At 39.2% G+C, this 14,164-nt stretch overlaps 2 protein-coding genes across 4 annotated transcripts in view; both read right to left on the bottom strand.

Annotated features, from left to right (window-relative positions):
- Positions 1-5,101, bottom strand: part of LOC115167938 (nuclear factor of activated T-cells, cytoplasmic 2) — a 52,478-nt gene extending 47,377 nt beyond the window's left edge. The window contains exon 1 of one of the 3 annotated variants that reach the window (XM_029722695.1): positions 4,817-5,101. In XM_029722695.1, coding sequence (XP_029578555.1) covers positions 4,817-4,874 — 58 coding nt within the window. In that variant the 5' untranslated portion in view covers positions 4,875-5,101. Of the gene's footprint in view, positions 1-1,568; positions 2,077-4,816 lie in introns of those variants that run through there. The other 2 variants (XM_029722693.1, XM_029722694.1) reach the window with 2 other exon arrangements.
- Positions 5,102-11,192: 6,091 nt separating this feature from the next.
- atp9a (ATPase phospholipid transporting 9A) overlaps positions 11,193-14,164 on the bottom strand; it is a 40,370-nt gene continuing 37,398 nt past the window's right edge. The window contains exon 28 of the mRNA XM_029722699.1: positions 11,193-13,331. Coding sequence (XP_029578559.1) covers positions 13,195-13,331 — 137 coding nt within the window. The 3' untranslated portion in view covers positions 11,193-13,194. The remainder of the gene's footprint in view (positions 13,332-14,164) is intronic.

The following is a 14,164-nucleotide window of genomic DNA, read 5'->3' on the forward strand; positions in this document are numbered from 1 at the left end:
TACTTCAAACGATGTATATTTGTGATTGCTACCCACTGGGCACACCACGTAATTTCAATGTAGAGAATTGGGTCATATTTGGTTGATACGTTGATCAATGAGTTTCCAACCTCAAAAAGACAGTCAAAAGATTGTTGAATTCCCAATGAGTTATCACTATGCATTCAACCATCTAAAAGCACAACCAAATTCCAATGGAAAATCAATGTCTGATTTTTGTTTTAGTTGTTACCTAAATGTGATATCACTGTGCTTTCAATCATTTTTTAAATGGGAATACAATGTCAGATATTTTGTTTATTTTACAACAACTTAATGTGTTATCACTGTGCTTCATCTACTAGCCCAACCAAATTACCTGGATTGATTATTTAAGTACATGGTGCAAGTTGTCAATGCCATTTGAGATTCTGCTCAGATTGTTCTATCAATTGTGAAGATCTCCACAGACCTGTGACATTTCCATGCTATCTTTAACATGCACACTTTCTATTATTACATAAGAAGACATTTGTTGTTACAGTAACCTCAAAATGTGTCCAGGGATGTGATACTAATTTTAAAGATTAATAAATACTGTAAGATCGCCTTAACTTTAGGCTATTTACTGTATTACAAAAGTAATATTGAATTGTGTTTGGTTGACACCGCAACCAAATATCAACATTTAAAGAAGATGTATCTATTGCTTGGATACTTTCATCTGAGCCACTGGCTTAATCCTATTCTTTAACTTTTATTTTAGGTTGCGATGGAGATCTGAATCCAAATGTATCATTTGTTGAATCATGAATCTAGAGTCAGTAAAAGGATTTGTTAAAAAAAATGAAAAGTTCAACCTGCACATCAGTACTGTAAACCAGTAGGGAAACTTGAACCAGGAGTTTCAGACCATTGTGTTAGGATGTATCTAGGCCCTCAATGAAAGGCCATATGCAATCTATTGTTATAGAGTTTAATTGTACAGATAACATATTCACTTAGACACTCACTTGGTGAAGGCTAAAGGACTGAAAGCCATTGTCTCTGTTGCTGACAAATACAGTCATGAGTGGTAAGTACAATTCACTCAAAAGGCAAGGCACACTGGAAAATATGCAAATAATGTAAAAAAAATGATGAAGTTGAATTGTATGGTCACTCAACCTAAAATTCTAAGTAGAATGACCATACAATTCAACTTGAGAATGTATGTTAGTTCAGCTATATGCCCAAATGTTGAGCCAACTCACAATCCTGTTGCAGCTGGTTGCCTTACAAATGAATCAACATCTTATTTTACAGTGTGATTATACAATGTATACAAACATGCATAAGAAATACAGGATCAATCGTATCATTTTTGTCAACGTTTTTATTTATGTTTAGTAATGACTACTATAACTAGAAGTGGAAGGAAAATAACATTGTCAAAATTACTTCCTGTATATTTGTTTTCAATGACGCCAATGAATTAAACGTTTTTGAGAGCGTTTTTGAGAGTGTAAGAAGTAATTTGTCGTTAAAGTACTATAACGCATATACAAGTTGAAAAGCGCGTGGGAGACTTGACAAACGATTGGACAAACCTTGATCTTCCCCGGTAAAGTTGTCGCAAGGTGGTTCGTATTCAAACAGGTAGTCAAACTCCAACTCATCTTGGCAGTTCACTTGACTCAGTTCCTCTTCCAACCCTAACTCACTAGGGTTTTTTCCGTCGTAAAACGAGTTCATCTGTCTTATTTACTCAGTTTAGTTATGAGAAAAACGAAAGGAAATATAGATCGTTTGTAGAATCAATGATGTTACACTGGCTGTTGTCTTTATCCACTAAGGCCATGCGATGTCAGAGGCGTTGGAGGTGGAGACACCATGGGAGACTATTTACTTGCTCGATTGAAGCGATGATGCGACCCTGATGCATCAGTAAAACGCTTTGAAAACAACGATCAGAATCGTAATAGTAGCTAAAGCTTCCTGTTTCAAACTTAACCGCATGGTGAGACAAGGCGGTGTCTATTTCACAAAGTAAATAAATACGATGCAAGGTGTCAAAAGCGGAGTGATCACGCCTCCCTACGATCACTGACAGAACAGTTAGTTGCAGGTGCACAACTTGATAGTGACGAGTTGCATCAGTGGTACAGCTGAAGTGCTGCTGCCCCCGGGTGTTTGGCACCAAACAATTACGCATGACATATATAGGCTAGGTATCTTACTATAACTTTTCATTCAAACTGTAAAGATTGTGTGTCCAAGTAGGCTATAGTATAATCTAGGCTACTATTGTGCACAATATCTTTACAGTTTGAATTAAAAGTTACAGTAATTGCAGCATTTTCACCCACCCATGCCGTATCAATGAGTCAATTCATAAAATGAATTATGAATTACTTTTTTTCTGTATTTTTGGGGAGTTTACTGTTATGGTCTATGTTCTAATGAATACATTAATTAATTAATTACTTTTAAACCCTTTAGAAACTACACTGAACAAAAATATAAACACAACATGCAACAATTTCAAAGATTTTACAGAGTTGCAGTTCATATAAGGAAATCAGTCAATTGAAATAAATTCATTAGGCCCTAATCATGGATTTCAAATGACTGTGAATACAGATATGCACCTGTTGGTCACAGATACCTTAAAAAAAGGTAGGGGCGTGGACCAGAAAACCAGTCAGTATCTGGTGTGACCACCATTTGCCTCATGCAGCATGACACATCTCCTTCGCATAGAGTAGATCAAGCTGTTGATTATGGCCTGTGGAATGTTGTCCCATTCCTTTTCAATGGCTTTGTGAAGTTGCTGGATATTGGAGGGAACTGGAGGGAACTGGAAAACACACGTTGATCCAGAGCATCCCAAACATGCTCAATGGGTTACATGTCTGGTGAGTATGTAGGCCATGGAAGAACTGGGACATTTTCAGCTTCCAGGAATTGTGTACAGCTCCTTGCAACATGGGGCCTTGCATTATCATGCTGAAACATGAGGTGATGGCGGCGGATGAATGGCACAACAATGTACCTCAGGATCTCCTCACGGTACCTCTGTTTATTCAAATTGCCATTGATAAAATGCAATTGTGTTCGTTGTCAGTAGCTTATGCCTGCCCATACCATAACCCCATCGCCACCATGGGGCACTCTGTTCACAACGTTCACATCAGCAAACCACTCGCCCACAGGTCGCCATACACGCTTACAAGGACAAGGGGAACTGAAATTGTATTTTATTTGATCCTTGATTAGCACATCAATTCTTCTCTGAGATGCTTTATGAATACGGCCCTGATCTACATTGAATTGAGAGAGCTAGCCTGCTGGTCCCAGGTCAGTTTGTGCTTTGGCATGACAATGAACATATGAGATTGTAAAACAGCACAGACAGCTCTAGCTAGGATCAGGCTAGAGAAAAGTTGACAGATTACAGTAATTTAAACCTCAATCTGTGCTCCTTCGTGTCTAAACAAGTGGAACAAGCTTAAGACCATGTGTAGTTATTACATTTATAAACCCTACTGTATCAGCTATAACAACCATTGTAAAGTTATAGCGTTGTAATAACATCTTGGCATAACACCATACCACAATAGCTACATTGTGAAAGTTTAGGCCTACAGCAAAAGTAGTAAATATGTCTGGGAGGGGTCCTAATTGTTCCTAGCAGGAATACCTGAACAAGAGTAGCATGCACCCTAATAATGCCATGATAGCAGAAATGTGTCAAAAGTTTTTTTTTTTTTACATTAAATTAAGGGCCCGATTCAATCAGATCTGCTTTAGCCGAAATCTGTTTAGCTGATGTTTTGACGGTGTGGGAGGAGGAATTGCGTAGAGCTGTCAAATCCACAAGCTGCTCCGGCATTATATTGCCATGTCTGCACGGAGTAGCATTGAGATAAATCCCATGCAGCCTTGTTTACAAGTTCGAAAACTGAGATGTGATGTGAGATGTAAATCTACACGTCGTTTTATTTAATTATTTCCCAGTTGAGCGTCTTTATTTCTATATAGCCTACACTTTCTCGTCGTGAACTTCTAACGCGAGTGGGATGGGTATGGCTTCGAGACAGCTATTACACGAGTAGCTGCTCACCGATTTGACAGCTCCGTCCAAAGCAGTTCCACCTCTCGACACCGCCATAACATCAGCTACGCAGGTTTAATCAATCAAGTCCTTAATCATCCCAAACCAAACTGTTCAATAGCCATAAACATCTTGCCTTGGTATTGTCAACATAGAAGATTAACTCCCCAGGACGCACTGAGCGCGTGCACATATCAGTCACAATTTATAATGCTAATGTTTTATCATGTCCGATCCCATAGGCTTTAGGTAACGGATAACAATGCCTATTATACATCTTATATTGTTAGTATGAATTTGGATACCTTACTGGTCATTATAGCTTACAGGCATGAATGTTTTATTTTAATAGTTATACATGTCAATGTAAATGTGATCTACTACAACCTGAAGGCTAATTTTCATGTGACTACAATGACGTAAAGTCTACCACTACAGTAGCGTAGCCTACCTTACATAGCGCTAGCGTTCCCCTCGCCGCTGTCCAGGGCATGCAGGCAAATAGCGGAATCCCCATGGTATAAACTGATCAACTCATGTGCATCAGTTAGATACCCAAACCACTAACTGACTGTCCAGATATACCACACACGATATACAACTACACAGTCAATATACCATATTTTGTAGATTATACAATGTAAAATTATATATCAACACATGTCTAGGACTAGGCTACTCGAAAATCAATAGGGTTGATAAATTACCAGATTATCACAATTCAGCACGCGGCATCCATACCTTGATCCATCGACCTCATGGTGTGGTACTGTGCCAGTCTCCAAGATTCTCTAAACATTTGAAAATAAAGTTAAAAATATATATAAAAATGAAAAACTATTCTCCTATCATAGCAGTAGAAACCCACTTGCATAAAACAAAGGCAAAATAAAAATGAAATATTAGACTTCCAATACTCCTTTATAAATTCAAAAACATGGAGCTAAAATAGACTCCAGCAAGCTATGGTTATGGTTTGAACTTCTTTTCCTTGCTCTAAGGATTACTTGAGTATCAAGAGCGGCTTCCTTCCCCGCTCTGGGTGTTTATAATGGTCCAATGCTGTAAAATAACGGGATTCCCTCAGTGTTTCCTCCTGTTTATGCGCTTTGCCATGGAAACCTGGAGCGGCTCCATCTCGAAGACTCAGGGCTTTCCTGCAAAGCCCACACTCAGGAATCCATGACGTCTCCGGCTCCTGCGCCAAGGCATTTCTGTGGCTTCTCGCAGACAGTGGCACACAAGAACTTCATTGTAGGGATGTGAAAAAATTACTGCAGGACAGGGGCTAAAAAAATTAAAACAGTAGGCCTATGTATACTATATACAGTAGTACATAACTTTTTTAGGCTACAAAGTTTTAATGTGTGCTGGTCACATTACTGTAACTTGTGCCTTAACTGAGTTTTAAAAATCAGCAGTAGTTCTAGGTAGAGGTCTTCGCAGGTCAAAATAGTTGGACCTGGACCCGAACAGACTCGAGGGCAATCAGACCCGGACCCGAACGTCCCTACAACAACCAGACCTAGACCCGATCTAGACCAGACCTGATTGGACCCAGTGACAAAAAAAAATGTATCAGCCAAGTTGTAGGTCGAATAGGTCTTTATGTGTTGGCTAAGCCTTCTATAAGTCAATAAATTCTTTGTATTAGCATAAAATAAATATTCTATATTCTAAGCAGTGCTGTGGTCAGCTGTAGTTACATAGACCCCATTGCCACGGCAAGTAGCAGTGTAGAGGGTGCTGCAGCACCCCCTGAAAAATCAGAATAAAAAATATATAATTAAAATTTGAAAAAATTGTTCACTGGGCCTTTACTAATTCTGTATTAGCAGACCGATTTAGCCATCTGTAGCGCCCCATCTTCCCGCCCCCATCACAGACCCGAGACCTGATGACAGTCAAACAGAAGCCGACACAGACCCGAGGGGAAAGTTTGAATTTTGGACCTGGTCCCAGATCGGGTCTCAGGTATTCGGGTTCGGTTGGACCCGTAAAGACCTCTAGTCCGAGGCTTCCCAAAAACTGGATGAATCGACGTTGTTTCCACATCATTTCAACCAAATGAATCAATGTGATGACGTTGAATCAACGTGGAAAACTGATTGCATTTGAAAAAAACTTAATCAACGTCGGGGTATTTTGTGTTTTTTTTCATCCAACTTAAATCCAATGACATGGTGAAATGTTTTGTTGATTTCACATTAGTTGACAACTCAACCAAATGTAAATCCAAACAAGCCATTAAACTGACATCTGTGCCCAGTGGGTTATGCCTTCAATTCAGTCTGGTTGAATGGTCTGCTTGTCCTGTTGAACATGCAATGTGTTCTATTGGAAACTTGCTGTTAATAAGTTGTATAAGTTGTAGTCTTGCATCTTAACATTACAAATGAGGCAATATAAGGCAGAAAAAGTATGAAATCATAGACAGCTAAATTGACTCCAGCAAAAATTTCCATTGCAAATAAATGTGGCATAAGTTCCCAATGGAAAGCATCTTACAAAAAACGGAATATTATTTATAACAGCTATATAAAAAGAAAGATTGAACTTTTACAAAACATATACAATTCACCGGCACTTGACAGATTTATTACATACATTTCCCCTATGATAGCATATTTCATTTAAGAACAAGGCCCTATACTGGCTTCTATGCCAATGGTCAACAATGGCATGTCATTGTTTGGATTGGATGGGATTTTGGCAACACAGTCAGCTCCAGGGGCATTGTCCTTTTATGGACTTTTATTCTGTACATTTGCTACTGTAAGTCTATTCACACTCAATACACAGTTACACACACTGCCAATTAATCACATAATAAAGGTCTAACTGATGCATTTATCTTGGAAAGGTCTGTTTAAGTCATGGAGACCAGGTAACTCAAACCAAGAAATGTTTCAACCTAATTCAGCGCATTAACAAGTTCACTGTGGTGCCCAGTGGAGGAAGCTGAGGAATGGGATATACAGAGAAGCCAAGGTAAGCTTAGTGGACATAAGTTACAACAACATGCACGTCTGTATCAGCCCTTACTTTCTTGCACACGTCTGTAGCTTGATTCCTACAAAGATAGCTGACTAGATGTAATAGTACCTTGTAGCAGGATGCAGCCAGAGTATATGGAACTTGTGGATGGATTACCATTCACTCATATGGTTCATATATAGGCTAATGTAGTAGTGTATAGCTCTGGGAGGACTCACTTGCCACCATGTTCCTGTACATGAACTCCACCAATACATTTATGGTCTCTCGGGCACACTTTCAACTGCCAAATGTTACTCTTTTTCCACACTCTATAATGACTTTGTGAGGACCAATGGAGGCGTTCAGGAAGCTTTTCCATTTCTTGTTCATTTAAAGTGGGACTTCCAAGTATCTTTATACCCAATGGTGGTATGCGTTGAACATTGTCGAGAATGAAGCTACTGATACAGTGCTGACATCAGTGACGTGAGCAGCAGAGCTGTCCATAGGAAAATCTGTGTACTATAAGGGGCATAATCAGGGATCTGGTTCCAGTTCTGACATGGGTTTAGATGGGTGACTGAAAGGATTTGGGTGGTAGACCCAGACTATCGGGTGAACTAAGTGCCTGCAGTCAGTGACTGTGCTGTAAACCACACAATTCAGAGCATACATTTTGGGGGTAGCCTAACTCTTCGACCGTCCGAGTTAAATCCCTTGTCTACCAGATGTAAATTCCTCCACTGTTACGTGACTCTTATGTAACTGAAGTTATGAATGAGTAAATGAATAAGGCATACGTTTGAGAAGGGAAAACTGACTAAGCCTGTCCAGACGGCCGATTTTGCACTTCCGTTTTTTGCCATTAGAACCCACTTTTTCCAAGTTCATGCAGGATTTTCCATCACTGTAAACCAGCTAATTTAGGGAGCGTTGTCTGGGTTATAGCATTACCCCATTTAGTTTTCCTAGTGCAACATGTGTGTTTTAGTTTTTAAACTAGTGGAGCAGTGGAACTTTGATATGGAAATGGATGGCACATTATAATCATGTCTCATGGAAAGCTTTCGAAGGAAATTCAGACGACTAAAGGGATGTGTAGACGTTTGACTCCATTTTAGTTTCTCCTTAAGAAATCCATAATGAAATTGTCTTATTAAAGGTAGACTCAGCAATATGACATCATCATCGACAAGACTTCTGGCTTACGGACATCAACAACAACAAAATTCCAAGACTGCCAGCACCCCTTCCCCTCCAATATTGGCAGATTAGAATTGTGTTATTGATTTCTGTAAGCAGCGAGTCGCCCCAAATACGATGATTTCCTATTGCTGAGTGGACCTTTAATGTGTTACTTATAGGAATTAGGAATTAGAATACTAATAATTACTACTTATTTAATAATATCTCTATGGTGGTACTGCTGTCTTGTCTTGAGCTTCATTATTTACTTAGTTATAGTGTGTAGCACATTACAATTTACACTATATAGATGTTGTACTAACCAGTAGAGAAGGCTCTTGTCAAAAATCCACATTCCTAATTCATTTAGATTTCTGTTTGGACTTCCTGTTCCCTGTTTCAGCCAGTGTTTAGATCTTCATTCCTTAAACATTCTAAAGTTCTATTAAAAAAAAACATTCCAAGTTATTCATGTTGCTGCTTTGACAGAACACTAGGTAATGGAACTGAATTAAAATGCTTGGATAGTAGAACCGGGCATTATATTATGTCATGTGTAATAAGGAATCCTGTTTCTGTTCTGCCACAGCTTGTCAACTCTGGAAAATATTTCCTTTCTTCTTTTTCCAACTCAATGAACTAATACATTCTGTATCAGTATGGAAACTACATGTCCACATCAGATGAAACAATCCACTTATGTAATGGGAGTTTGATCGATACTCTGTTTGTTTAACACATTTCTCTGCTTTAGTCCACTGGAAAATAAAGTTGCATAGCTCAGGGATTTTTCCCCTCTTGAGCACAGGCAGCGTTATGAAATCCCATGAAACAACATCCCCCCAGAAGACACTATTCACTGTCGTAGTACCAAGTTTCCAATCCTAACTCATACTGTAATTCTGACATCCTTCTATCACCCATTCATTAGATGTGCAGAGAGATGCAGAGGGATGACATGTTTCTCTGTTTGTTTCCACGGTAGCCAGGTGTGGAGTTCTTTGGATCAATGGTGAGACGTCTTTATTCAGTGGTACATGATAGAGAATAAGCAGCCAGAAACCAACCATTCAGTCACCTCTGCGCTGTGCTCTGTGCCACACCTCCACTCAGGCCCACGGACGACACCTGGGACCTGGAACTGTCTATCCACCCAGCACCTCAAGAACAATAACCTCTGACCCCTATAGGAATAGCTGCATCTCCTACTTGTAGTACAGTACTACTTCTACCAAAGATGGTGGATAAATGAAGATAGTTCCCTCAGGCTGTTTACCATTGTCTGCTTAAGGGGGTGGCTCTTCCATAGACACCAATGCGATAGCAGTCTGCTAAGTTCATTGACTTCCATTGAAACAGGTGTTATAGAAGATTACAAAAGGAGGGAAAAATACAACAGCCCATCCTTCGGGTAGTAGTAGGTGCTTAGACCAATCAAAGCATTCCAGTCCTCCCAGGCTATAAATAGCTGTTGAAATGGTGTGTGCATGCTCAGCACACTTTCCTATGGTGTGTCATCACCAAAATCCTTTGTTTACACTAAGCGAAGTAGAACGTGTAGTAGATTGAAGTGCATTGACTGGTTTGTCAGGTTCTGCCACTTTGATTTATCCCCACAGTACAGCAAATAGGGTTTGACATATTTCAAACGAGCTTGGTCGTCCTAATAAAAAAATGTATTTATTAAAATTGTTATTATGCAACCAGCTTCACATCATTGTTTACATGTATTGACTTAAGCCAAAAGGAGTTCCTTAGCTTAATATAGTAATTAAAAAGACATTGAAATACAACTGACCCTAACAAACTGTCTTTCTCTGTAGATGACTCCCTGACACCAGGAGTCATATTGGGGACTCGCTACCTCTCCTCTTTTGATTAAATTGGAGGTTTGGCAATGCTCCAACAAGGGGCTCTGTTGAATGCTTGAAGCTCAGATGAAATAGTTCTAGGGGGCATTGCAATTGATTCTGGGGTGGAATTTCAGTTTTCATGTAGCTGATTAACTTAAATTGTTTATTTTAAATGGTAAAACCTACGCATGTGGGCCATGGAACAAGAAAAAGTTGGACGGAGAAGCAGGATTTTATTATGAACATAGTGTGGGGCTTGAATCCACGTTTTACTGGTTGGACTGAGGCTTGGTTCCAACAAACAATTTCTTGAAATCTTGGGAGATTCAATACATTTTAGCTTGTGCATGTTCTAATTTGGTGTGAGATTCAAGTAATATTTGCTAAGATTGATTTTTCGTAAAAGATAAACTGAAAAATGTATTTTATACTAACTGTACTTTATCAGATTAAATAAATCCCATAACTCCCTATCATGATACAATCCCTTTCTGACATTAGATGGTCAAAGAGACAGGGCATAGACTTACCCTTCCACACTGATGGCTACAGGATATGATTGTCAGAAAGTGTGGCTGACTGTATGAGGAGAGCAGCTTTTATTGAGTGTCAGGGACTCCCTCCTCTGGTGAAAATGAGACGCACACTGATTTACATAAGGAAGATTTCCTCTACAATAATGGAAAGCCAAGGGAAAGGGGGATACCTAGTCAGCTGTACAACTGAATGCCTTCAACTGAAATGTGTCTTCTGCATTTAACCCAACCCCTCTGAATCAGAGGTGCGGGGTGCTGCCATAATCGACATCCACATCTTCGGCGCCTGGGGAACAGTGGGTTAACTGCCTTGCTCAGGGGCAGAATGACAGATTTTTACCTTGTCAGCTCGGGGATTCGATCCAGCAACCTTTCAGTTACTGGCCCAACGCTCTAACACAGTACAGCCTCAGTCCAGCCTGAGTATACTATAGGCCTAGTTTTACTGGAGGAATTGTTGTTCTTCTGTACCAAAACCAAGCACTTAAATTAACTCTCACAAAGCTAAACATATCAGAAAAAATTACTACAAAAAAGGATTTGAGAGAAATGACAATGGTTCGGTAACTAGAAAGGAAAACATGAGATTTATTTTATCACCACCAATATTCACAATTCAACACGATCCTCCCTTTTTGTTCTGCTAACTAGAGTGCAATTATACCAACACAAAATCATCAAGGTTAATAAATTAAACAGGTTATTTACAATTATGCAAGACAATACTTAAAAAAACAAAACTTCAAAACAGTCAAATAATGTAGTGTCATTCTACCACAATTGATGGTATGAAACCGCCAAAGTCCACATAAGAAAAAAAGTACAGCTGTCAGTTTTAACAAAATTCCTTGCAAGAAAAAGCATGTCAAATTCAAAGGGTTTGAATAATGTTTGAAACATCAACTAAAATAAGGAAAGATGAAGAGTAGGTCACAAAAAAAATGACTAATTCCAACTGAACAAGAAAAACAGTGAATTAGTAGTTATGACAGCTTGTATGTACTCTGACACAAATGATTCACTAATCCTAACAGTTACCCCGTCATGGTATTAGTCTACATCTTTATAGTACATTAGCGAAAATAATAAAAAATGGGGACATTAGCCTACAACACAATGTAATTATTTACACTTTTTTGTACCAGTCGTCTCTTTCCTCTCTCCTCCTCTTCCCGAGGAATAGTATGTGAGGAATTCATTACATATTTTTCTTTAAAATGTGCACTAATATCTATTGAAAATCAACACATTCTACTGGGCCATTCACTCTGTGCAGGTGAAAATTGTTACCTTCTATTCCAGACATGTCTGTGAGAAGAGAAGAACTGGGAATTGTGGGGGCTCAGCTCTGGGTGAGGGGAGAGGGCAGACGGACAGTGGTCAGTGTATTTTCAGCTATGGCTTGAATTGGCTTCATGTCACAACTAAAGTGAATCATGCAATGACACAGTGTGGCAAGAACTGGCGTCAGGAGTGGGCAGTGACCACGTGACAGGGTAGCCTACAGACTCCCTGGCCTAGCGGACACACGGCTAGTCTGACGGCCAAAGTGGAACATATGGCTTGGCTACAAATAGCATTCAGTTAGTGGCTGAATATTGACCATGCTCTTCAGTTTAGACACAATCTATTTTACCAAACGTACAAAATGACAAAGACACAGCTTTTGACATCTGAGACAGTGGGTCATCATGCTATATTAAAGAACCAAGCCACCTCCACTTGGCTGGGTTGTAGTCGTTGGGTGACGCACAAACACATACACAAACAGAATTTGATCAGAGGTTAATCTCTAAGCCCCAGAACTGTTAACATAAAATTGCAACAAGTCCTTGAGAAACACTACTTCAGTACCAGTGTTCTCCATTAACAGAATGTGCCATAAAAAACACTTGAATTTGTAATACAACTATTATGTTGTAAAAAAAAAAGTGGATATTAAAACATTTAATTCCAGTGTATTTCACACTATATTTCCAATGGAACTACAATGATTACTCTGATAATGTACAATTTCAACATAATTACCAATTCAATGCATTTCAGACTGACATGCTTGTGTTGTTTTTTTATGCAAGTACTGTATGTTAGTCAAATCCAATCAAGTGATCCTTGTTAGTTCTCTAGGCCCGATGATTAGATACCAAACCTGATCTATATTGTTAATGAGTCCATGATTAAGAAGTGCACAGCCCTCTGTTAGTTCATTATGGCACATATTTCCTGATGGTATTCACACATTTTAGACCTGTGACCATGATAAAACACAGAATTCCGGTTACGGTAACCACCAATCCAATCAGTCTGGAAACATACTCAGTCATACTTGTCAGTCTTTACATCTAAACAGGGGAAATATTGTAGACTTACACAACAACTTTCTTCTCAAATCAAACTTGTTTTTCTTCTCACACCAACTCTTCCAATTGCACATGAACATTTAAGAATAAATTAAAGGGGAAGGGAACCCTTTAGGTTCTTATAAAGCGCAGGCTCTGTTAGATGAGAGGTAGGGAGGTGTGCGAGCAGAGATCTCTCTCCTCCCTATGCACAGAAGCAGGGCTCTCTAGGAGGTGAGCTTTGAGTAGTTGGGCGGTGAGAAGCGTCTGCGCAGATACTTGAGGATGTAGAGGGGCAGACAGCTCACCAGGGTGATGACCGTCACCTTCCACAGGAACGACAGCGTGGCGATAAAATATACATCTAGATACAGCCAAGGAAACAGAGGGCAGCATGGTGGGTCATTTAAACAAATATGTTTTATAAATGAGGAATTGAGTAAGTACGACTTAATATAAATCAGGTTAGTATGACTACTGTTTGTATTTCAGTTGCCACTACTCAGTTCATTTAGTGACTAGGGGGGAGACCTAGCAGGGAGACCTAGCATCTAAATATATGGCAGAAGAGGGAAATGGCTTGCCATGTAATTGACTTATATTCAAGCTGTTCCATTCAGGGAAATGATGGACCTTTGGTGTCACTTGTGACTTTAAAAAGTTAAAATGGCCTCTCTTTTACAAAAGAGGAAGACGAGAAGGGCACTTTTGACCACGTTCAAGTCATAATGCTCAGTGGTCTGAAACTGACCTTCACACCCCACATAAAAGCTTAAAGTAGCGTTTGGAAAAAGCAAATAGATACTGTGGAGTAAATGATCAGAATCTATACAACTACTGCATTTGTACACAACCAGCCTAGAAATCAAATCTGATTTTCTTTCTACAGTTGAAGTCGGAAGTTTACATACGCTTAGGTTGGAGTCATTAAAAATCATTTTTCAACCACTCCACAAATTTCTTGTTAACAAAATATAGTTTTGGCAAGTTGGTTAGGACATCTACTTTGTGCATGACAAGTAATTTTTCATTTCACTTATAATTCACTGCATCACAATTCCAATGGGTCAGAAGTTTACATACACTAAATTGACTGTGCCTTTAAACAGCATGACTGTGCCTTTAAACAGCAAATTATGTCATGGCTTTAGAAGCTTCTTATAGGCTAATTAACATCATTTGAGTCAATTGGAGGTT

Source organism: Salmo trutta, chromosome 30, assembly GCF_901001165.1.
Source record: "Salmo trutta chromosome 30, fSalTru1.1, whole genome shotgun sequence".
NCBI lineage: Eukaryota > Metazoa > Chordata > Actinopteri > Salmoniformes > Salmonidae > Salmo > Salmo trutta.